We start from the raw sequence: 22,673 nt of genomic DNA, 5'->3' as shown, positions 1-22,673 counted from the left end.
CCCTATTTAAGGTTAAGAAAAAAAGGGGCCGGGGGGGGGGGGGGGGAGGATTCACTGGACTAAATAATAGTGGCAAGTGCTTAAAGTGAACAAAAAAGCATCAAAAACACACATGCAGAAAAGCACCTGGAACACATCTGGACTGCACTTCTGTGGTGTGAATTGGTCCTTAGAAACTAATGAAAAATATATTACAGGGCTATCGAGTAGATGTGTATGGATTATTTTAGGAGAATATGGATATCATTTAGTGTCACTTTAAATGGGGGCCAGCATGGTTGAACCTACTTCCTGAGCCCATTGCTAGATTCCCCCCCCCCCCCCCCCCCAGAAGAAGCACTCACTTTGCACTTTCCTTCTGTCAGTATGCTCACTAAAGCAATGGGCATGTAAACGGATTGGCTAATTGTGCTGCTTCACCCTCCTCTAGTTTATACTTTGCAGTACCACGGCTGCTTGCATTTTTAAATGTCTAAATAAATTTAAATGATGTGTTAATGAATAAAGAGCTGCATTCATTTGTTTGTTTTTTCACATATTCCTGGTTTTCAGCTTAGTTATTGAGCACACAGGTTTTCCCTGAGAAAAGAATATAAAAATAGAATTCCAAAGCTGACTCTGCTAATAAGCATAGACTGTATGGAGGACTGGAGACGGCCCCTGTGCCATTGATTTGATTTCCCCTCCATGTATACAGGACGTCTCTCATTTCCTCCACTTAGGAATTCTCCCCTTTCTATAGCTAAACTCATTCCTGCTCTTGACAGACTGAAAACTCATCTCAGTTATTCACATTCAAACCCAACAAAACCGAGAGAAACTATTCCAAGATGTAAAATGTTACAGCACTCTGCATCTCTGGTGAAATATTTTTCTTGTGTAAACGACATTTACAGAGCAAAAATATTTTTCCATCTTCAAATGACTTCCATTCTGCCTCATCTACTAAATGGTGTGAAATCAGATGTAACTGCATGAACCTGATCATTAATTGATTGTTGGAGCTACTTTTGCCTTTTTGTCTTCCCTGCCGCATGCTTCAGTAGGTGTCTGCTCCCTCCCTGGTTAGTGACCCGATGGACGATCGCCTCAGTCACTGAGAATCGCACGCTGCTTTCAGCGCCGCACAGACGCACAGTCCCAGGACCCATTGCTGACTGCTGGGCATGAATTGCAGCTAAAGTTATTTTCTAAAACCAATAAATGGGGAACACAAATTCGGCCGGAGCTTGCTGCGTACCACGGGTGTGTGCAACCTTCATTCTCCATCTTGCATTGCTGAGTGTGTAGTTTGTGTATGCGTGTGTCATCCTATGACAATTCACAAACACTGTGTGCTTCTTCACTGTGGTAGGTGATCTCTAAAGATTGACGGTTTAAAGAAAATTGTCATTGCTGATCTTGAACATTGAAAATGCCACTTGCCTGGCTGTCAAGATGGTCAAAGTTTTTGCTTTATTCGCTGCAAGCTTATGTCAAGCGCAGTTATTTAGAGGTATTGAAAACTAGAGACAGCCGGGTAACAGGACTTTTCAGTGTATGACCACTGAGATACTTTTGTGACAGGTATCTTTTTAAAGTATATGTAAACCCAATCACTAAAATCATTTCAGTTTGAACATGTTAATATTTTCCTTATTTCTTAACCTGTAATTAGAATTGGTGATCCTGTTATGAAGGTCTTTGTTCCTGTAATAGGGTGATGGTGCTCTGTCCTGGTCTCTCTCCGTGTGCATGTAGACAGGAAGAGGCTGCAAAGAGGCTGCAGGAATTTGCCATTGAGATGAAACAAATAACTGAAAAGATGAAAACAGACTTGTTTTAAACCAAAAAAAAAAAAAAAAAAAATGCAGTGCATAAATGTAAATTGCTTGGGGTTTACATCTACTTTATTCCCTTCCACAAAAATGCATGTGATTTTGAACATCAAGTCCTAGCATGTCCTTCTACCAGGTGTGTGGTGCTACATTCTTGGACTTTAGCAGCTGCAATGCTTAGCCGCACAATTCGCCTTTTATTCAATAAAAATCTGCTTAGGTGTGAAGGACAGATCTAGGGACGAAGAGACTGTCTGTCTGTCCATCCCGATTTATGGTGGTGTGTGGGTTTTTATTTTTTTTGTGTTTTGTATCCAATTCTAATAGTGATTTCCATTTCCAGCAATTGTATCTAGTTGTCACTAAATCATATTGTTTGGCTAATGCTACAATTGTACTCCACATCTCTTCTCTCTGCTGTTCTCTTGTACAAGCTGTCTTCACTTATTTCCTTACTCTCTTGCTTGCATTCCTCTTGCCTACTCTCGCCATCCCTCTCATACATCCTTTTTTTTTTTTTTTTTTTTTTTTTTTTTTTTATCTCGTGGGTTTTTTGTATTCTTTATAATGGAGCTTTAACCTGTGGAATTTTAACGTTTTGAAACTGCAGTTTAGGGATCGACCGATATCGGTTTTTCGTTGCCAATACCGATAATTTGGCCATTGCATATCGGTATGGGCCGATATTTTGAACTTTTAAATTTTTGCAAAATAAACACAATTGTTGACACAAATCTGTTGCTGGCTGGTTGGCACCCTTTGGTGGGTGGCTGGCTGGTGCAGGCTTGTGGGTGTGTGGCTGGCTGGCTCGCTCCAGGCAGCTGTGGGTGGGTGTATGTATGGTGGCTGTGTTATGAAAGTGAGTGTACAGTGCACGCTGAGACTCCCCGACTCCAGACAAGGCCGAGGGAGGCTGTCCCAGTGCGCGGGGGCGCATGGCGCAACATGCGCAATGACGTCTCAACCATATTGGCAATATCGGTAACCTCTGAGCAGAGAGCACAGTGCATATCGGCCCTCGATGTATCGGCCATGTAGTGGGGCTGTGCTAGTATGGTGGCTGATCTGACGCTGGCTGGAGGGTACACTAACCTCAATAATGACATTAACCTAGTGATTGGTGCTAATACTATACGCTGTCACTGTACTAATGACACTGGCCTCTAGGGGCGATCAAAGGGTTAAATGTGTGCCAAAATGTGTGTAATGGGGCTTTTACTACTAGACTTTTCTAGGTTGTGTCCAGATCACCTGTCCGTATTCTGAGCTCTGTGCTAACTTAACAGCGCTTCCTCATTTGAAGTGATGGAGCCCATCAGTGGGTGCCACTGGTCAATCATTTGGCTGGCACCTGCTGATGGGCTTCGGCTCTGACTAATCGCGGCAGACGTGCCCCCCCCCCCATCCAGAAGTGCTGGATCGCATATTGGATGAGTGATGCAGCACAGAGGCCGCTTTGCTGCCATACATGTAAGTGATCTGGTTGTCAAGCACTTTCTATTAGACCCTAAGTGCCGGTTCACACTATTGTGATGACGGACATCGCATTTGATTCGGAACGCACTGCTCCTAAAATCGCATGCAATGTCTGTGCGGTGCAAATTCAGCCATACAGTTTGTATGGTTGAATTCACACTGCAATCGCAGTGAACTCACACAGGACCATTTTTTTGGTCTGCAGCAGAATCGGATCGCATGGTGGCTCACACCAGTGCGATCCGATTCCTGTGCTACTGTCAGATCGCACTGCAATATACGATCTGATCTGGGGGTGTTGACTTTGAATTGACACCCTCAGCGTATCGCATATGGCAGTGTGAACTGCCTGTGCTGTGGATGCGATGCGGGAACACGCAGTATATTCGCAGTGTTCCCGCATCGCAATAGTGTGAACCGGCACTAAAACTATTTCAAGGGTTCCTTGGAGCTAGAACAGTTTAAGAGAACAGCTACATTAGATGGATGACCAGGTGTGCCATGCTAGACTTGTAGGGATGAGCTCAGGCATGTTTGGATCCTAGTTCGAAACCCACCTGAGCAAGCCCACCAGGAAACGGCCACTGTACTGGACCAACCCTAAGCAGTCGAGGCATGCCCAGCCGCAGCCACACGTTTATGTGCTGCTGTGGGGTGTGGGGGAATACCCCAGTCATGTATGATTGTCTAGTACTGGATTACAACTTACTGGTGGGTTCAGAATAGGATCCAAACATGCCTGAAATCATCATTTGTCAGTTTGGAGATGTAGGCCTGCAGCAATGTGTGCTCTTCCAGTGCTGAGCAATTGAACCTTTTCACATGATTCCAGACATAATGAAATGACTGCTTCCAGTGAGGTGATTACCAATGTCAAATCTGAAATCACCTGTGTACTACAGTGAGAATCATTCTCCTCCCCCCCCCCCCCCTCTCCAGACCACAGGATATCCTCCCTTGGCACATGTGGCTGAGTCACTGGGGTGAGTAATCTTGGTTTGAAGTGAAACATTGCGGCTGGTGACATGTCTGCTGTAGAAGATGGCTTTTAGTGGAGACACGCCCTAGGAATTGTAGCCATTGTGTCAGTCTAAAGCTGGCCATACACAGAAATTTTCTTTTCTAAGATATTCATTCGATTTTTTTTTTTTTTTTTTTTTTTTTTTTTTTTTTTTTTTTCCATGGCATTTTATTCATAAGATTATAACTAAAACTAAATTGAAAATTGACATCAAAATTAACACTACTCTGCTGGCCATTTCTAAATCGGCAACACAATTCCATCCAGAGCCTGTCATAGCACATTAAAGTTTAAACATGTATTGCCCCACCGCATAAGTAAGGGGCATCTACTAAGCTGCTGAAAACTAAAAAATTAAGAAAAAGGCTTTTATTATATTTTTCCCTTATATTTAATGTTGGTAATATATTCAGGTAATATGTGCAATGACATTACAGCCAATGGATTTTAGTTTTTTTTTTGTATTTTAAAGTTACACTTCGGTTTGCCAAAAAGCAATATTTCTGTTTATGAAACTTGGTTTTATTTAGTGCCGGTTCACACTAGGGCGACCTGTGAGGTGACCTGGTCGCCTCACAGGTCACCGCAGGTCGCCTCCCATAGGGAAGCTGCGGACCCGTTCTAATAGGAGCAACACAAGTCGCTCCGACCTAGAAAAAGGGTCCGGAGCTTCTTTGGGGCGACCCGGAGGCGACCGCCATAGACTTCAATGTTATGAAGTCCGTGGCGGCCGCTCCGAGGTCGCGGCACGCTGCTTGCACCGCGACCTCGGAGGTCGCGGTGCGAAGTAGCGTCGCTGCAGTGTGAACCGGCGCTAATAAAGATGTTGTATATCAAAATGGCTAAGCCTCGGTTCACACTAGTGCGACCTGTGAGGCGACCTGGTCGCCTCACAGGTCGCCGCAGGTCGCCTCCCATAGGGAAGCTGCGGACCCGTTCTAATAGGAGCGACACAAGTCGCTCCGACCTAGAAAAAGGGTCCGGAGCTTCTTTGGGGCGACCAGGAGGCGACCGCCATAGACTTCAATGTTATGAAGTCCGTGGCGGCCACTCCGAGGTCGCGGCGCGCTGCTCGCACCGCGATCTCGGAGGTCGCCCCGGGAAGTAGCGTTGCGGTAGTGTGAACCGGCGCAAAATCTGTGATTGTAGTGCATGTTCAAACCTTAGAATATATTTGATTTTTACTCCAGGAGTATACAATTCATTTGGAAATGCTAGAGAAATGTTTAAATAATGCATTACAATTAACCTAAACCTATTCGATTTGTAGTTGACTAAAATGTACTGGAGATTTTAGTCTACTAAAATATGACTAAAACTAAAATCGCATTTTAGTCAAGACTATAACTAAATTGACATTTGCTGCCAAAATTAACACTGGTGCCCAGGTGGCTGGGCATCCACAAAAATTTAGTTTGTGGCCTACTAGGTCATGCAGCCAGCTTGGCACCTCCCTTGGAAGGGATGACGCTCTGGGGGTGGTTTTAGTTTTCATGGCAACCATGACCTCCTTATTGTTGAGGGCACCTACCCCTTCTAGCACTACGGGAACATCAGGATACTGTGCCTGCGCGTCTGCATCACGACGGGTGGTCCCCTTTATAGGGGGCTATTTCCTATTGTGTGGGCCTCTATGGAGGGGCTTGGAGGGTGACCACCCTTGTTTTTTGTGGGGTCCATTTATAGACCCTGGGTCGGCGTACCCCTTGTGGGATTGCAGTTGGTGGCCCTCCCCTGATGTTTTTTTTTACAGGTGACCTTAGTATATAGTGTCCGCTGCCCTTCCCTGCCTCATCTGTCCATCAGATCTTGAATCTGTTAAGGCTGCAAGTCACTCTACTGGGTCTTCATCCACGCACCCTGGGTGTTCTGGCAGTGAGGAGGTTTCCTCTGCTCCTCTAGTTGTGGATGCACTGATTGGGTTAAAGATTGAGGCCTATTCAGATAGGGGACATGTTCCTCCTAGTTTCTAAGCAATTGTTATAGAATTGGTGATGGTGGAATGTCTTTTTGAATTGTAGTCAGTACACCAGATTTCTGTATTGCGAATTTAATTCCTAAAGACTTTAAAGATCTACAACGTGTTCAATTATTGTGGGTCCACAGTAGCCTTGGGCCACTGTCAAATATGGACCTATTCCATTGATTGCTAGACCGTATAGACTTCTTGTTTGGACACACATTCATGATCAAGATCCGTTGGTACCTTTTTTTTTTTTTTTTTTTTTTTCCCCAAATGCTTTATTTAATTTTTGCATAGAAAACATAAACAAAAGATAAAGTGCATGAGAACACAAGTAAACATGCAGCATATGACAAAGAAATCGAGAGGAGCACCAGCAAGTGCAAGAGACAGTCTCAATCGCAATTTGAACCAGGAAAACATTGCATATGCAAGCTTATCACTTTTATAAGAACATGACCGAAGGCAGCGCGGTCTGCTAAGCTACCAAGGATCTTACAAGTAAGGATGGTCCAGTTTTCTGGCATATGAAAGCAAGGCCAGGACCACGTACCCGACCAAGGGTCATGCTATCACTGACGTAACCCAGATAACGGGAAAGTAACAAAGAATTCAGGACAGGGAAATGGGGGGTCGGGAAAGGGCATAGGAAACAGGAAGTAAAGACTTAGAGCGCAAAGGGTGGGAGCTAGCGGGAAACCCAAAAAGGGGGGGGGGAGAGACATAAAGGAGTAGGGTGGAGGGGGGCAGACAAGGGGGAGGGTGACAAGGGAGTGTCTCCCGCACGGGTGACTCAAAGCCCAGTAGGACCACTACAGCCGGGGAGACGCACTCAAGGTCTGGACCTCGTCCGAGAGTATGAATTCATTCCAGCAAGCCCACGTTTTAGTGTATTGCTCCCTCCTACCACGTGCTGTCAGTACCAGGTCCTCCAGATCATTAATCCATTTCACCCTCTGCAACCAGAGGGAAATCGTCAGAGGGGTCGAGCTCTTCCAGCATAGACTGATGCATGATTTCGCCGCATCCAGAAGGTGACGCAACACAGAGCGTTTATATCGTTTCGGGGCCATGCCCGAACAGTGTAATAAAAAGAATGCCGGATCGTCCGGAATAACTCTTTCCGTCATCCGTTGGGTGATGCGGCGAACTTCAGACCAAAAGTCCCTCAACCCAGGGCAGCATGGGGCATGTGTCCCTGAGACGACAGTAGTAGCTCAAAAGGCAACAATTCTCTTGTGAAGAGCGACGTTTGGCCCAGTTCCCGAAATAAATGGAGTAGCTGTAGAGCCTGCCACCTGGACAGGCAAAACGCATCTCCCGACAAAGTATGTCGGGATAGGGAAGGCCATTGATTATCCTGGATGAAATGTGAAGCCTGAAAAATGCCACCCTGAGCCATCTCACCAAACCTGTCTCTCCCGCAACCCGGGGTGAAGCGTGGGTTCCCCAAAATCGGGAAAGTGGTCCCCATGCGTCCGAGTCCCTTACCGGTCATAATTGAGGAGCACACTCTAATCGGTCCAATCAGGGGATGTTGCTGGACCTCCGTATTGTATACTTTTTATCTATATCGATATACACATCCTTTTCAGTAAGCCTCCACCCTGCCCTGGGGCCATGAGTAATCTTCCACAATAGTCCTAGGCCCCTCTGTGATCAGGACAGGGGCCACATAAGTACCAGTACAGATTAGGCTATGCCATGTGTCTGGGAGGAATTCATGTCACCATATTGTACTGGAATCTATATAAATGGGCCGCTGTTATCTCAACCAGTGACCTAAGCTGATACTAGTGCAAGGTTGCTATAGTGTTCTTCACATCGCAGAAGAGGCGCAAGCTTCACGCTGCTCTGTTTCGGTGAGTACTGCATACAATCTTCCAGCATGTGTTATGTGCTCCTCCGCTTATTTATCCACCTTCCCAAGAACAGGCTGTCTATTTAATATTGGTCTTCCTCCTGGTTTATACTTGGCCCTTTGAGGGTCACATCACTCTCGTAACCCTTGAGGACCTTGGAGAGACTTTTCTTTCTTTTTTGTTCTGGAGGTCTTAGGGTCCATGTACAGGGGAAGCTGGAAATGGCCGTTTAGGAGCAGTTGGGCGTTTCTTCAGAAGCCCCTGAACGCAGCTCCATGTTATCTTATCTGTCCATGTACACATGGTCGTTTACAGTCATTTGCAGGCAGTTGCGTTCAGGGACTTTTTTTAGAACACAATTATTTGCGTTCGAACGTGTGTTTCCCGGCGTTTCAAACGCAGAAACGCGGTCGAACGTGATGAACCTACGTTCAGCCACGTTATACGTTTTTTTTCTTCCATTCAAAATCAATGGTTCCCTATGGGAGCCTATTGATTTGAATGGAAGTCGCACCGCATGTCGGATCAGACTTGCGGCGCGACCTGCACTGTGAGAATCTTGAGGGGGAACTCCATGCCAAAAATGGGGGGAAAAAAACTGCGTGGGGGTCCCCCCCGGTTCCAAACCAGGCCTTTCGGGTCCGGTATGGAATTTGAGGGTAGCCCCACGCCAAAAAAATGGCGTGGGGTCCCCCCCAAAATCCATACCAAACCCTTATCCGAGCATGCAGGCCAGGAAAGGGGAGGGAACGAGCGAGCGCCCCCCCCCCCCCCCCTGGACCACACCAGGCCACATGCCCTCAACATGGGGGGGGGGGGGGTGTTGGTGCTTTGGGGCAGGGGGAGCTCTGCACCCCCCCACCTCAAAGCACCTTGCCCCCATGTTGATGAGGACAAGGGCCTCATCCCCCCCCCCCACAACCCTGGCCGGTGGTTGTGGGGGTCTGCGGGCAGGGGGCTCATCGGAATCTGGAAGCCCCCTTTAACAAGGGGGCCCCCCAGATCCCAGGCCCCCTCCCTATGTGAATGGGTATGGGGTACACTGTACCCCTACTCATTCACCACATAAAAGGCAGTGTATAGAAATAACGACAGGAGACGTTTTGGAAAGTTTATTAAAAATCTTCATCAGGCTCTTCTTGTCTTCTCCTCTCTGGGGTCTTCTGCTCTTTTGCTGTCCGCTCTTCTTGTGTTCTCCTCTCCAGGGTCTTCTGCTGTCCTCGCCTTCTTTTCTTCTCCTCTCCGGTCTTCTGTTCTTTTGCTGTGGGCTCTTCTTCTTCCTCCGGTCCTCCTCCGACATCTCCCGTAAGTGTGCCGGCCTCTGCAGCTTATTATATAGCCATTAGGGGTGTGGCCCCAATGACTTAATCGGGAGGCCCCGCCCCCTCGTGCCACAGATGACGTCAGCTGCAGAGACCGGCATAATCACCGGATACGTCGGAGGAGGAGGACAGGAGGAAGAAGAGCTGACAGCAAAAGAGCAGAAGACTGGAGAGGAGAAGAAAAGAATAGAGGACAGCAGAAGAGCTGACAGCAAAAGAGCAGAAGACCCCGGAGAGAAGACAAGAGCCGGATGAAGATTTTTAATAAACTTTCCAAAACGTCTCCTGTTATTTCCATACACTGCCTTTTATGTGGTGAATGAGTAGGGGTACAGTGTACCCCATACCCATTCACATAGGGAGGGGGTCCGGGATCTGGGGGGCCCCCTTGTTAAAGGAGGCTTCCAGATTCCGATGAGCCCCCTGCCCGCAGACCCCCACAACCACCGGCCAGGGTTGTGGGGATGAGGCCCTTGTCCTCATCAACATGGGGGCAACGTGCTTTGAGGTGGGGGGTGCAGAGCTTCCCCTGCCCCAAAGCACCAACACCCCCCCATGTTGAGGGCATGTGGCCTGGTGTGGTCCAGGGGGGGTGGGGCCGCTCGCTCGTCCCCCCTCCCCTTTCCTGGCCTGCCGGGCTGCATGCTCGGATAAGGGTCTGGTATGTATTTTGGGAGGGACCCCACGCAGTTTTTTTTCCCATTTTTGGCGTGGAGTTCCCCCTCAAGATTCTCACAGTGCAGGTCGCGCCGCAAGTCCGACTTGCGGTGCGACTTCCATTCAAATCAATAGGCTCCCATAGGGAACCATTGATTTTGAATGGAGGCAGAAAAATGCTGCTAAAAGCAACGTGGCCAAACGTGCAATAACGCAAATGGAAAAAGCTACTGAAAGCATGTTTAACAGCTGCTTTTTCCCGGCGTCAGAAATAGCTTTGCAGGACGTTTTTCTAACGTCCTGTGTACATGGAGCCTTAGCCTTGCCAGTTTGCTGAAGCTCTCCTCAACTGTCAAGATTCTCCTTTACAGAAAATGGAACAGAAGGACTCCAGAGCAGCTGGGATCCTGAATATGATCAACTAAACCAATAGATTTTTACCATCTTTTTACAGATGTTAAATGTGTACATTTTAAACTTATTTTGACTTCTTTTGGGCCATGTCACTATCATGTGTTGTGTTGGTGGGTAGATGACTGCTGGCTGCCGTCAATATTTTCCAGCATTGTCTCCACTTTAAAGCTGCGTTCTCTGCCACCAAATAGTCTCATAAATTTTTTCAATGGAGCCAGGCCCACAGGGTAAACGTATCAGTCCTCCAATATCTGCCTTCACTTGAGCTGTGTTTACATTGTATAGCTCTGCGGTCAGAACAAGTTTTTCACAGAGCAGCAGGACCAATACAGACAGCCCAGAGTAATATGACAGGGCATGGATAATTAGGAACTCATGACCTACAAATGCGCTGGTGTAAATGTGGATGTGCTCATTTTGGCTCAGATTTTACATTTATTCTGTTGTCTCCATGGAAAGAAATTGCTGTTTCACAGCATGGGAGCCAAAGTGCAGTCACCCTATCCTTGATTATAGAATTGAGGTTGGTCATTCGTGATGACTGATCAGTTGTTCCACGTCTTCCGCTACCCCCCCCCCCCCCCCCATTTTTTTTTTTTTTTTTTGACCATGGGTTGAAGGTTTACCTTGTCAGCTTTGATCTTGGACTGATTGCTGCCTTTCATGTGACCAATCTCACTGGCATCAATAGGCAGTTGATGGGTTAAGAGATGAGCCACTTTGCGAGTCTGGATTAATAAAACCAGAAAATGTTGTGTTATAGGTGATCTTGATGAGGGAGTGTTGCTGCTTTGAGTGGCGAAGGTTGTGTACTGGCTTCATTGAGGATTTGGCCCCTTTAAAAGCGTTCTAACTAGAGAGAGATTCCCCACTTTACACCATTAAATAGGGGACTATTGCTTGTGACTGAAATTGTGCTGTATGAGGGCAGATTTGATATCTCCTTTATCAGATCTTTTATCTTAAAACTAGGATTGAGCGCCTTGTATGGGAAAAAAAACCATAAAGCAGAATTGAGACTCCCTTCAGACAAGACACTGTTCCTGATCCACAGAGTAATTACTTTTCCCTAATAACTTAGCGTAGGCCGAAACCAAAACCTGACAGACTTCAATAGCGACCCCCCCCCCCCTTGAGCAGCTGGCGAAAATTGTCTGGACATTACGGGATTGTATAGGTGTTTAGAAGATTTCTCCTGAGATATTGACTTTCAAGCATATGGTTTCTCTAAATTGTTTACACGACGGCCTGAAAACATTTGTGGTTTTATTGAGCAGTGCGGCTCAGTTGGAGAATGTGAGTCATGGTATGAGCAGGCGGATAGGCATTCAGTGAGGAGAGAAACAAAAAAACTTGAACTTCTATTTTATTCAGAAATCCAATTTTGCTTGCTGGGATCTGATTTTGGCATCACAGCCACATTCACCAATGGACATCTGTGGTGTGAAGGGGGATCCCACAGCCTGGCTGAGGGGGGAGGGCTTTCAAATCTCAGTTTACCTTTTTTTGCTTTCTACACAAGCCAGCAGCCCCTTTTTAGCCTGCTTTTGAAACAAAATTATATAATTTATAGACTGGGGCACATTTTTGTGCGCTATAAACAGACTATCAGTAAATTAGTTATATTAGAAAAACTGAAGAAACTTTTCTAAGGCCCCTTTCACAAAGGGCGGACCATTCAGATCCACATGTCTGTTTTTTTTTTTTTTTTTTTTGGGCGGATCTGAACGGTCCACCCATGCATCCCTATGGGGCATTGGATGTCAGCGGAGACATGTCCGCTGACAACTGATCTGTCAAATCTGGACGATGGAAACCCTATTTTCCATCTGTCCAGCGGATGGGATCGGATGAGAACGGACCGACGGTCCGTTCCCATCCGATTCCCCCATAGAGATGTATGGGGAACTGACAGCTGTGTCTCCGCACACAGTGCGGAGAACAGCTGTCATTCTCCTGCTCAGCGGGGGATCGGTGGATCGATCCCCCGCTGAGATAAACTGAGTCCGTCCGACGGGCGTATAGTGTGAAAGAGCCCTAAGACTTTGCAGTGGTGTCCATCTTGCTTTAATTTATTTTTTAAATCTGTTTGAGGTCATGAACAAAACAGATTTGACCAGTGATTGCAAACCTTGGCACCCCAGATGTTTTGGAACTACATTTCCCATGATGCTTATACATTCTGCAGTATAGTTGAGCATCATGGGGAATGTAGTTCGAAAACATCTGGGGTGCCAAGGTTCGCCATCACCTTATGTCAATGCAAGTCGCCTCCAAAGTAGTGCAGGAACCTTTTTTCTAAGTCGGAGCGACTTGAGTTGCTTCGATTAGAATGGTTCCATTGCACTGATCGGCTAAGTCACCTGTCAAGTTGCCCCAGTGTAAGCTGGGACTTGGCAGACAAAAGGCAACACAAAATAAAACCAAATAAACTTGATGCATGGCTCATATAAAATAACTCGGTAACTCGGTATAGGGTGGTTATCTTCCATAAGTGAGTCCACAGGTTTGAGTCAGATCCTTGTTGAGATGCGAGAGACTCCATTTGCATAGTAAAGGACCACATTTATAACAGACCTACATACGATACATTCTACAGAAATGGTTACAATATATGCAAATACATCATATTTCACGGTGCTCCTTGAGATGCAACTAGTGCGGCTGTGGGTTCGTCTATCCAACTGTGCTAAATCTTATCATATTTTTTTGGGCAACCTCTATGGTAATGTATCCTTTATATAAAGGGAGATTATCATGTACAAGACGCTTCCATTGGGAAATAGTGGTGGGGGGGTTTGGCTTTTTGCTATTGCATTGCTATTTGCTTCCTGGAGTAGAATAGAAGTAGACTGATCAGGGTTCGTTTTGCTGTAGTTGAAGCCAGGGTATGTACCAGGCCTAATAAACACTCATGGAGGGTTGAATGGAAAGTGACGTGACTAAGTTGATGAGGCAGTACCTCTTCCCAGTAGTTCACTATTTTGGGGCAGGACCAGAAGATGTGGGTAAAGTTTCCTGGAGAGTGGCCACATCTCCAGCATTCTGGAGGACTTGTGGGATTGTTTTTGGTAACCCTATAGGGAATAAAGTAAGCTCTATGGACTATCTTAAATTGTACAAGGCGATCGCGTAAGGAGACCAGGGTCTGAAATGAAGTCCCACACTTCAACCCAATTGTCATTTTCTAGTTAAAGAATATCCGGTCTCCATTGCAACCCGAGCCCCTTTAAAGAATGCAAAGCAGTCATTAAATGAGAATCTAAACGGGAGGTGGGCTTTTTGTAGAATTCTGTGCGGAGGGTCTCTAAGGCTGACTGCCTGATTGTGTAAGAGGAGTGTGGAAATTGAGAAGTGAGAGCTGAAGGTAACCAATCGTGTGATGGAACATTATGAGGTAGAGAGTTGTGGCAGCTAAAGTAAGGCATGTTGTGGAGCTACATGAGTTTTAATGCCAAATCTGGTCCATGCATGTGGCTCTGGAAGAGTGTAGTGTGGTAAGGAGGGGTTTAGCCACAGCGGGGTGTTAGGAGAGATGGCTGATTTTAGGGAATTTTCATATGTCAAGCTGGATTTCCATGCTTTGATAGTGGGGAGCATGGAGTAAGTTCATAGGGAGCTTGTGGGCCTCTAAAAAAAAAAAAGACACTTAAGAGCTTCCAGCGAGCGGACTATTGTCGCTTCCAGGAGTGTGAAGGAGTTGAAAGGTCTGGATTGAACCACCATTCAACTGTAACCAGTTGGGCAGCAAAGAAGTATTTGACAGTCAGGGAATGCAAGGCCCCCTTGAGAGTATGGTTGCATCAAAGTACTTAAGTTTGTATCGTGGGTGTGGGCCCCAAAGGAATGACGAACAGCTGGTTTAACTTCTAAAAAAAAAAAAAAAAAAAAATTTTGATTATCAAATGTGGAGAGTGATGCAGTAAATGTAAATTTGGGGATTTTTATTAAGTTTATAGTAGTGATGATGGTAGATTTTTCCCAATTTGTAGAACCGGAGTCAAGTTTAGGGGAAGGAAATCCTGAGCCTGATGGGAGACCACCCCCCCCAAATATCTGAAAGAATCCACCCATTGTAATGGAGTGTTCAGAGAGGTTGCTAATTTGGCCGATGGGTCTATTGGGAATAGTAGGGACTTTGACCAGTTGACTCGAGTCCGGTGACTTTGGAGAAGTTGTTCAAAACCCGTAGGGCACCCTGTAAAATATGGACCCGCATCGTTCAAAGGAGCAGATTATCAGTGTACAGAGCAACCCTCTCCTCCAGCAGACCAATGCGCAGCTTTGATGTATGACAAGGTGCGTAGAGCCTCAGCCACCAGTTCGATGGCTATTGCAAACCCCGCTGGAGAGGGCAGCCCTGCCTAGTGCCCCTGGGAAGCTCCAGAGGGGGATAGCCCCCCCCTCCCAGTCTGACCGAGGAAGTAGGGTTTTGATAAAGCACCTTGAGCCAGTTTATGAAAACTAGAGGGAACCCCGTCCTATGAAGCGTCTCACGTAAGAAAGGCCACTCGACAGTGTCAAAGGCCTTCTCTAGATCAATAGAGGCTACCACCTGTGAACCAACATTAAGAGGCGAAGCATGTATGTTCGTGTACAGTCTGCGGAGATTTAACATCTGTGGGGCATGAAGCCTGTTTTGATCAGGGGTATGACGGAGGGAAGCATGGTGTAAAGTCTAAGGGCCAGGAGTTTTGTCAGAATTTTGAGATCATTATTTAGTAGGGCTATGGGCCTGTAGGAGTCACAGGATTTAGGATCCTCAGGTGGCTTGTCTATCAGGGTTAAGTGAGCATGTCGCATGGAGGTGGGTAGCACTCCTCTGCCAGACATTGGGTGAATAGGGAGGTCCGCAGCGGGGCCAATAGCTCGCCGTGGGCCTTAGTCTATAGGGAGACTGTCGGGACCCGGCGCTTTCCCCGAAGGGAAGGAATTTATTGTGCCAAGGATTTTAGTGGTGGTGAAAGGGCACGTCATCACCTCCCTTTCCTCAACTGACAACCATCCAAGGGCTGAGGTATCGAGCAGAGCATGTAGGTCATCTGAGCTGAAGGCAGAGCAGAGGTGTACAGTGTTTCATAAACTTGAAGGTCTCCAAAACCTCCAGGGGGGGAGGAAACGGTCTCACCCGCGCTGTTAACGACCTCCGTGATTGTGAGGGGTTAGTTGTGCTGGGCCAACATGGCCAATAACCGTTCCTATCCCCTTGTTCAAAGAAGCGCTGTTTAGTGTTATAGATCTTGAGCCTGATGACCTTGGCTAGATGTAAATTTAGTTCCCTCTGGGATAACAAATCAAAATTTATTGGGGGTAGCGTCGGCATAGTAATTTTCAGTCTGCTTTGCGGTTGAGTGCTATAGGGAGCATGTGGTGTCCGAAAGGTTTCTTTTGACTGCTGCAATGGCAGAAATGTATTGACCCCTAGTGTAGGCCTTAAAAGCATCCCATTACATTTCTGGGAAGGAGGATCCTGCATTGTTTTCCCAGAACTAGGATAGTAAAAGGGCGACTTTGGTTGTTAAATCGGGGTGATTGACCCATTGGGGACTGAGGCGCCACAATGACGTGTTTCGGGTGGCGGGAGAACAAAGCCTAATCGCCAGGGGGCTGTGGTCTGGTAAGTCACCTCCAGAACGTGAGCAAGGGGTTGGCAAAGGCAAGGTCAATGCGGGAGGCCATCTTATGAGGTGGAGTAACGTAGGCTCTTGTAGATGGCTGCCTCCATCTCCATATGGCTGCCTCCATCTCCATATTGCTGTAAGTCCCGCCGACGGGTCCCAGTAAGGTAAATCAGAGTGAAATTTGGGAGGGGTCGATGTGTCTAGTTCGGATGACAAGGTGGCATTAAAATCTCCAATAAATAGTAACTTTGCTGGACAATAGGGGGTAACCTTCTCCAAAATCGAGTACAGTGGAGGGATGTGTAATGCTACAAAGACCTACTTCAAGGCCCATAGGTTGAGAACCAGTATAACCTATTTTCCCAGGGAGTCCGTGTGGATCTCATCAGCTGTACAGGGAAGCGACTTGTAAGTCAATACCAATACGCCCCTTGCATAAGTTGAGTAAGTGGCATGAAAAGCGTTCTGTATCCATGGCTTATTTAGTGTCATGAGTTTACTCCCCACGAGATGCTTATTCCTGGAGGAGAATTTAATGGGTGGGGGGGGGAAATTTGGATTTTAAATATTGGAAAAATAGTGCCCTTTTTAAATTTGGAGTTTAACCCACAAACATTCCATGGGAGAAACAAGGAGTGGCGAGACCCAGGGCCAAATACCCAGAACAAGAAAACACAACTGTGGATAGTGAAAAAGCTATGTCCAGGTAAACACTGGCGAAGCAAGCCCTAGAGTTTGTGGCCGAGGTAACTAAGGGGAAAGAAAAGAGGGAGGGTGGAACTGTGTACATTGGCCGGGTCTCTATCAGTTGAGGGGTGTAATCTTCAAGCTCCTGGATCTTTGCCGCACGGATTACCGCAAGCATTGTATTAATAGTGGACCATGGGTAGGGGGAAAGAAAAAAAAAAAAAAAGGGATAATGGGGGTGATGACAAGGTCCTAGAACAGGGACATAGGCGGAGAAGCACGACAAAGGCAGGGTAAGGGGTTGAACGAGTGCAAGTCCAGCAAAGGGTTGGGGGAAACGCCCAGGACGGTCACTTAGCTGGTAAGAAGGCATCACGACGGTGTCAGGACCATGGGTAAGACGAGCCAATGTCAGTGCGTGTCCAACCACGTGGAGGCTGCTTTAGGTGTATCAAAGAAGCGGGTATGGTCTCAATCTATGATCCGCAGCCTGCTTGGATATAGCAGACTGAACCTGATGCCTTTTTTCCTTAGTCTCCTTTCAGATGTATGTGTAGGATCTCTGCCGCTGCTGCACCTCCTGCGAGTAGTCCGAAGAGGAGCTTTGTGTTTTCATACTGCACTCCTGGAGTCGCCCGGGCTGCTGCAAGAATATGGTCTGTCTATAAAATTTAGGCGACACAGTAGGAAAGGTTGCGGAGGGGCACCCAGAACAGGAGGTGTAGATGGGACTGTGCCCGCTCAACCACGAAAGTAGGGGGTATATTGCCAATATTGAATAGGGTAGAGAGGAGCTGTTCAGCAAATTCAGCAGGTTTGTTGCCCTTGGAGCGGTACCCCAGGATCCTGACCTTATTTCTGCAGAGACTGTTCTCTTGTCAGTTGCTCTCTCCTGTAGAGCTTTGACCTGCAGCTGGAGGGTGCGCAGCTCCCTGGAGTCAGTGTAGGGTTTCCTCCACCACTGCTATACGATCCTCTGCCTGTCACCCTGGCCCTGATCTGTCCAGGTCATTTCGTATGAGACTGTCAGTGGCCAAAAAGTCAATTTTAGCTGTTAGTCTCTGTACTGGCAGTAATGGCTGCCAATGTCAGCACTGGATGGTGAGGGGGTTGTCTCCCCTCCGGAAGTGGTGTATGTGCTGGCCAATATGGTGGAGGCTCGAACTCGTGGGCAAGATGGCGCCTGCAGAGAGGGAGTGAAGGCTCAAATATTTGGCTGGGTGTCACGTGGCTTAGCCTGGGCCATCCGAGTCACAAAAGATGGGAGGAGGCTGCGGAGGGGTTCCCGTGCCTCAGGCAGACTATCATGGTCTGGTAGGGTGGCTGGAATTGCTGGCTGAGAAATAGTCGGATCGTAGCTCCTGTGCCGCACATCTGCCCGCTCCCGTCCTGGCCACGCCCCCCCCATATCCATCTTGCTTTACTTGTCAAATTTATGTGCTGAAATATTAACTTTTGTTCTGGTAGGTGGCCGTGCATCCTTTCCTAAACCAAGAAGAAAATGCTATGTTCAGCTTTCCCAGTAGCGCTAGATCTTTTATGGAGCTCTTCACTATTAATATTTTGGCAAGAAGTCTGTATACTGGCAGGTCAGTAATATTCGGGTGAGGTGGATTTTAGGCGCAGACATCTGTACTGCTGAGTTTCACATAGAACTATACTTTACTGTTATGGTAGAACTGTGTTCCCTAGAGGGGTGAATTATTTAGTAAACAAGGTTCTGCTATCTGCATCTGGTTAGTTCTAGGTAGGCATTGCCATCCTCGTCTACCATAAAATGCAATAGGAGAGATTTCGTATTCGTATACTGGCATATCGATAGATTAGATATTTTTTTTTCTCTTGTTCTGATACAGCACTATTGGCAGTCAGATTGTTATAGGAAGTAAATGTGCCATGTGGAATATTTAAAAGGAACCCTATATGAAAAGAATAGAAACAGCCATAGGAGAACTCTCCTCTTAGAAATGCTAATGTAATTTCAGTGGCTCCCAAACTTTGAGTGAATGTGAAAGCAGCATGGAGATTAGGCAATTAAACTTTCTTTGGGCTTTGCTGGCTGCATGCTGCTTTCAGGTGCATAACTCATATTATGGAGGCCATAGACCTAAAATTGGCTTTAGGCCACAAGTACCTATTTAGTCCAGTTACAGTGGCAAGAAAATGATGAACCCCTTGGCATTAATTGGCTTTCTGCAGTAATTTGGCATAAAATGTTATCTGATCCTCCTGTAAAGACTGGCACATGCTATCCGTTGTTTTTTTCATTCAACCCAGTGGGCTGCATGGGGAAAAAAAAACGGCACGGGAGGAGATCCTGTACTAACTATCCAATGTTAGTACAGCGATCTCTGGCACTAAGCTTTTGTGTTCCCAGAACACACCGGTCAGCTCTCAGCCATTAGCTGAGGGCGCTGATTGGCAGACATTTTTCGATCATGCCCGTTGGACAGAAAGAGGCTGGTGCTGTGGACATCGCCTAAAACAGTTTTATTGTAGCATATGAACAGTCAAAAAGCCAATGCATTTCAGCCATCAGGCCTTAATCATGGTAGTTCTAAACCCTACCTTCAAACTCCTTTCATTAACTGGATGCCAGGTGTGCTAACTACTGACTCCAATTGGCTTTCGTGAAGTATTTGGGCCCCTTTCACACTATCCGTCCGTCAGACGGATTCCGTTTTTCTCAGCGGGGGATCGAGCCGGCGATCCCCCGCTTAGCAGGAGGATGACAGCTGTGTCTCCGCGCTGTGTGCGGAGACACAGCTGTCAGTTCCCCTTGCATCTCTATGGGGGAAGTCGGATGGGAACGGACCGTCGGTCCGTTCTCATACGATCCGCTGGACGGATGAAAATAGGGTTTCCATCCGTCCAGATTTGACGGATCGGATGTCAGCGGACAGGTCTCCGCTGACATCCGATCCCCCATAGAGATGCATGGGGGGACTGTTCAGATCCACCAAAAAAACGGACAGGCAGATCTGAACGGTCCACCTGTATGAAAGGGGCTTTAGTCTATGGGTTCACCTATTTATTTTTTTTCCTCCAACACTAAATGTTTATAGGGTGTGCTCAAGAACGACACAAGAAATTTAGAATGGTTGGTTTGTGTTATCAGCTTAATCGCATTGTTTGTCTGTAGTTGTGACAGATGAGGATCAGATCCCATTTTATTACTGCAGAAAACCAGTTGATGCTGGGGGGGTTCACCTTGCCAATGTATATAGTCATTAAAGTGGTTATGCCACTTCATAAACTACAGTCTCCTATGTTATAAAGCCTGCTTTGCTGCAGTGTATGTCCTTTGTAAAAAAATAAATAAAAATAAAATGCCTACTTCTACCTGACTTTATAGTACAGATCGGCAGTCACGTGACTCCTCAAAGCTCCTTCTCATGATCCCACAGCTAGAGTGGGAGGGGCCGAGATTCCCCCGCTGACGGGAGTCAGGAAGAGGGGAGGAGAGAGCTGAGGGGAGCCTCAAGTCACGTGACCGCCGATCTGCTCTGTGAAATCATGTAGAAATGGGCATCTTTTTTTACAAAGGACATACACTGCAGCATAGGAGGGTTTATAACAGAGGAGATTGAGGTCTAAAGGTATTTCAGCAGCAGGAAAGGGGGGCGGGATTGGTAAGAGCTGACAGGCAGGGAGGAGGACAGAGGAAAGCACGGCTGTAAATGTCTGAGATGCGTACACTGACCAGTGTCAGGGCTCAGCAGCCATGATACAGCGTGGTCAGTGTACAGGGGGGGAGGGCAGAAACTGGCTGGATCAGCCAGGTTTTTAGGTGATAGAAGAGGACAAACACTATGCTGTATAACATGCTTTTAAAGAAGCAGGATCTATTTCTTTTTTTTGTTTGTTTACAAATGCTTTAACTTCAGTTTTGAATTGAACTCCATGCAGATAAAGCCTTGGTGGAGTGAACATATGATCCGGTGCTGTAAATCAGGTGTGCTAACTGTTCAGGCACCATATATGGAATTTATATAATGTTGCGTTTTTTCTGTCGGCATGGGAAATGTGGCTGACTGCTAACAATGTGCTCATTGTGTGCTTGGAAATCTTCTATTGTGTTTTCTCTCTACAAAGAATCTTTTGCTGTTTCATTGGGTGGCTGCAGCCTTGTGACCAGCTTGATAAAACAGAATGTTCCCTTTGGCGATCGACTTCACATATCTCTACCATGCCAAAGTTCAATTTAGTGATGTAAATGGGATGTGAGAAGTTGTTTTAGGGCTTTGTAGACTGTAGAACAGTCTTTACCGTGTTGGGAATTGTATCGCTCTGGGGTGACAAATCTGATAGGTGGGAGTCCAAGAAAAGTGACTACACTGCCACAATGGTTTCCTTATAGGGAGGAAGATGAAACCGTGTGAGTGTCCTGGTGCTGAGATATTTGGCAGCAGAGATATTTGGCAGCAGATTTCTTGATTTGCTGATTTTTTTTTTTTTTTATGCTGAAAACATTCAGATTTTTTGAGTATCCAAACATTTTACAAATCGAAAGGGTTCCCCTTCCTTGTTACTGCTGAGCCCATTTAGGGCCCCCTTCACACCTGTATGTGAACATCATGGCATGACCTTCTACTCCTATACTCCTATACTGAACATGGCATAGGTCTGATCAGGGCCTTCCACAATGTTCACTTACTATTCTAGCCCTGTCAAAGGCATTAGTGATGGCAGAATGAACGCAGCTTTCTCAGTACCTCTTGGTCAGTCATATGATTTCCCTCTGTGTGTACATATCCATGGAAATTAATTTGTGGCCAGTCTGAATAGAGCACAATTACATCTGTATTTGTTTTAAAATGTTTCCATCACTTACCATGTTTCATGTTTTTTTTTCTCCTGCCCCCCCCACAGTTGTCTACTTTGAGAAGTAAAATATACAAATATAGGCTTATTAGTTGGGAAATTCTCTTTTCCAGAAGTGATATCCTCCCTGGGGACCGTTATATTGAATTTGGAATGTTTATTATTTGTTGGGAGACTGTTGATCTTGGATCTCATCCAGCTGTTAAAGCCCAACTCCCGCTTTAGACACGGAAAGGGGGACATAAAACCCATGCAAGGTTTTTACTGTGGTCTGTCATCCCACTGGGGAGATTCTCTTCACTTTCTGTCAGAAAAGGAAGTTATGAATAATCTCTTCAGTGGTGAGATTGTCACACCTTCCTTTTTTTTTTTTTTTTTTTTTTTTATGCAATGGGGAAGGGTTGGAATTTTTCGTCAGGTTATTATGGACTGGCTCCCAGCGACGTCTGCTCTCATTTATTCTGCAGGTGTCCAGAGATGGGAATAATCAGTTCTGTAACTACACTGGGGAGATTTCAACTAGTTTCCCAAGTTAAAAAAAAGTGTTAAAAGCAGATTTACACCCTGTTCACACTGAATGCGGCTTTGAAGTCACGCTACTTTGGCGCCATTTCATGTGTGGCTTGCTGACATCTGTGCGACTTCATGCTCAGATATCTATGCATGTCACTCATTAAATCACAACACTCAAACCTTTTTCAAATCTGTCAGCCAAGTTGAGTCTCACCGATTTTTAACCGTTCCATAGGCACAAATGGGGTGTGACTTGTGATGCGATTGTATACTCAAATCGCATGACAAGTAGTGCTGGTGTTTAATGGGGGGCTAAACCGTTTTCAGTTTCTAAATCTTGGCTTGGGTCGGGTAGCTTTTTTTGGTGTGAATATTTCAGGTTCCAGATACTGTAAGCATGTTCCTGCAGGGGTTGGATGTTAGTTTCACATCTGGAATTAGGCTGGGGGTTAGATCGGGTTATGATTTGCATGCATGGTCTTTGAGCCCTGCATCA

The 22,673-nt window shown here is 46.3% G+C and overlaps 1 protein-coding gene across 1 annotated transcript in view; it reads left to right on the top strand.

Moving 5' to 3' along the window:
• The first annotated feature begins 1,048 nt into the window (after nucleotides 1–1,048).
• Nucleotides 1,049–22,673, top strand: part of GSN (gelsolin) — a 128,201-nt gene continuing 106,576 nt past the window's right edge. Inside the window, exon 1 of the mRNA XM_082263160.1 lies at nucleotides 1,049–1,245. Coding sequence (XP_082119286.1) covers nucleotides 1,204–1,245 — 42 coding nt within the window. The 5' untranslated portion in view covers nucleotides 1,049–1,203. The remainder of the gene's footprint in view (nucleotides 1,246–22,673) is intronic.

The sequence above is a fragment of the Pelophylax lessonae genome (genome assembly GCF_965119305.1).
Source record: "Pelophylax lessonae genome assembly, chromosome: 7".
NCBI lineage: Eukaryota > Metazoa > Chordata > Amphibia > Anura > Ranidae > Pelophylax > Pelophylax lessonae.
Note: the sequence above shows the minus strand (reverse complement) of the source record. Positions and strands in the feature narration are given on the sequence as shown.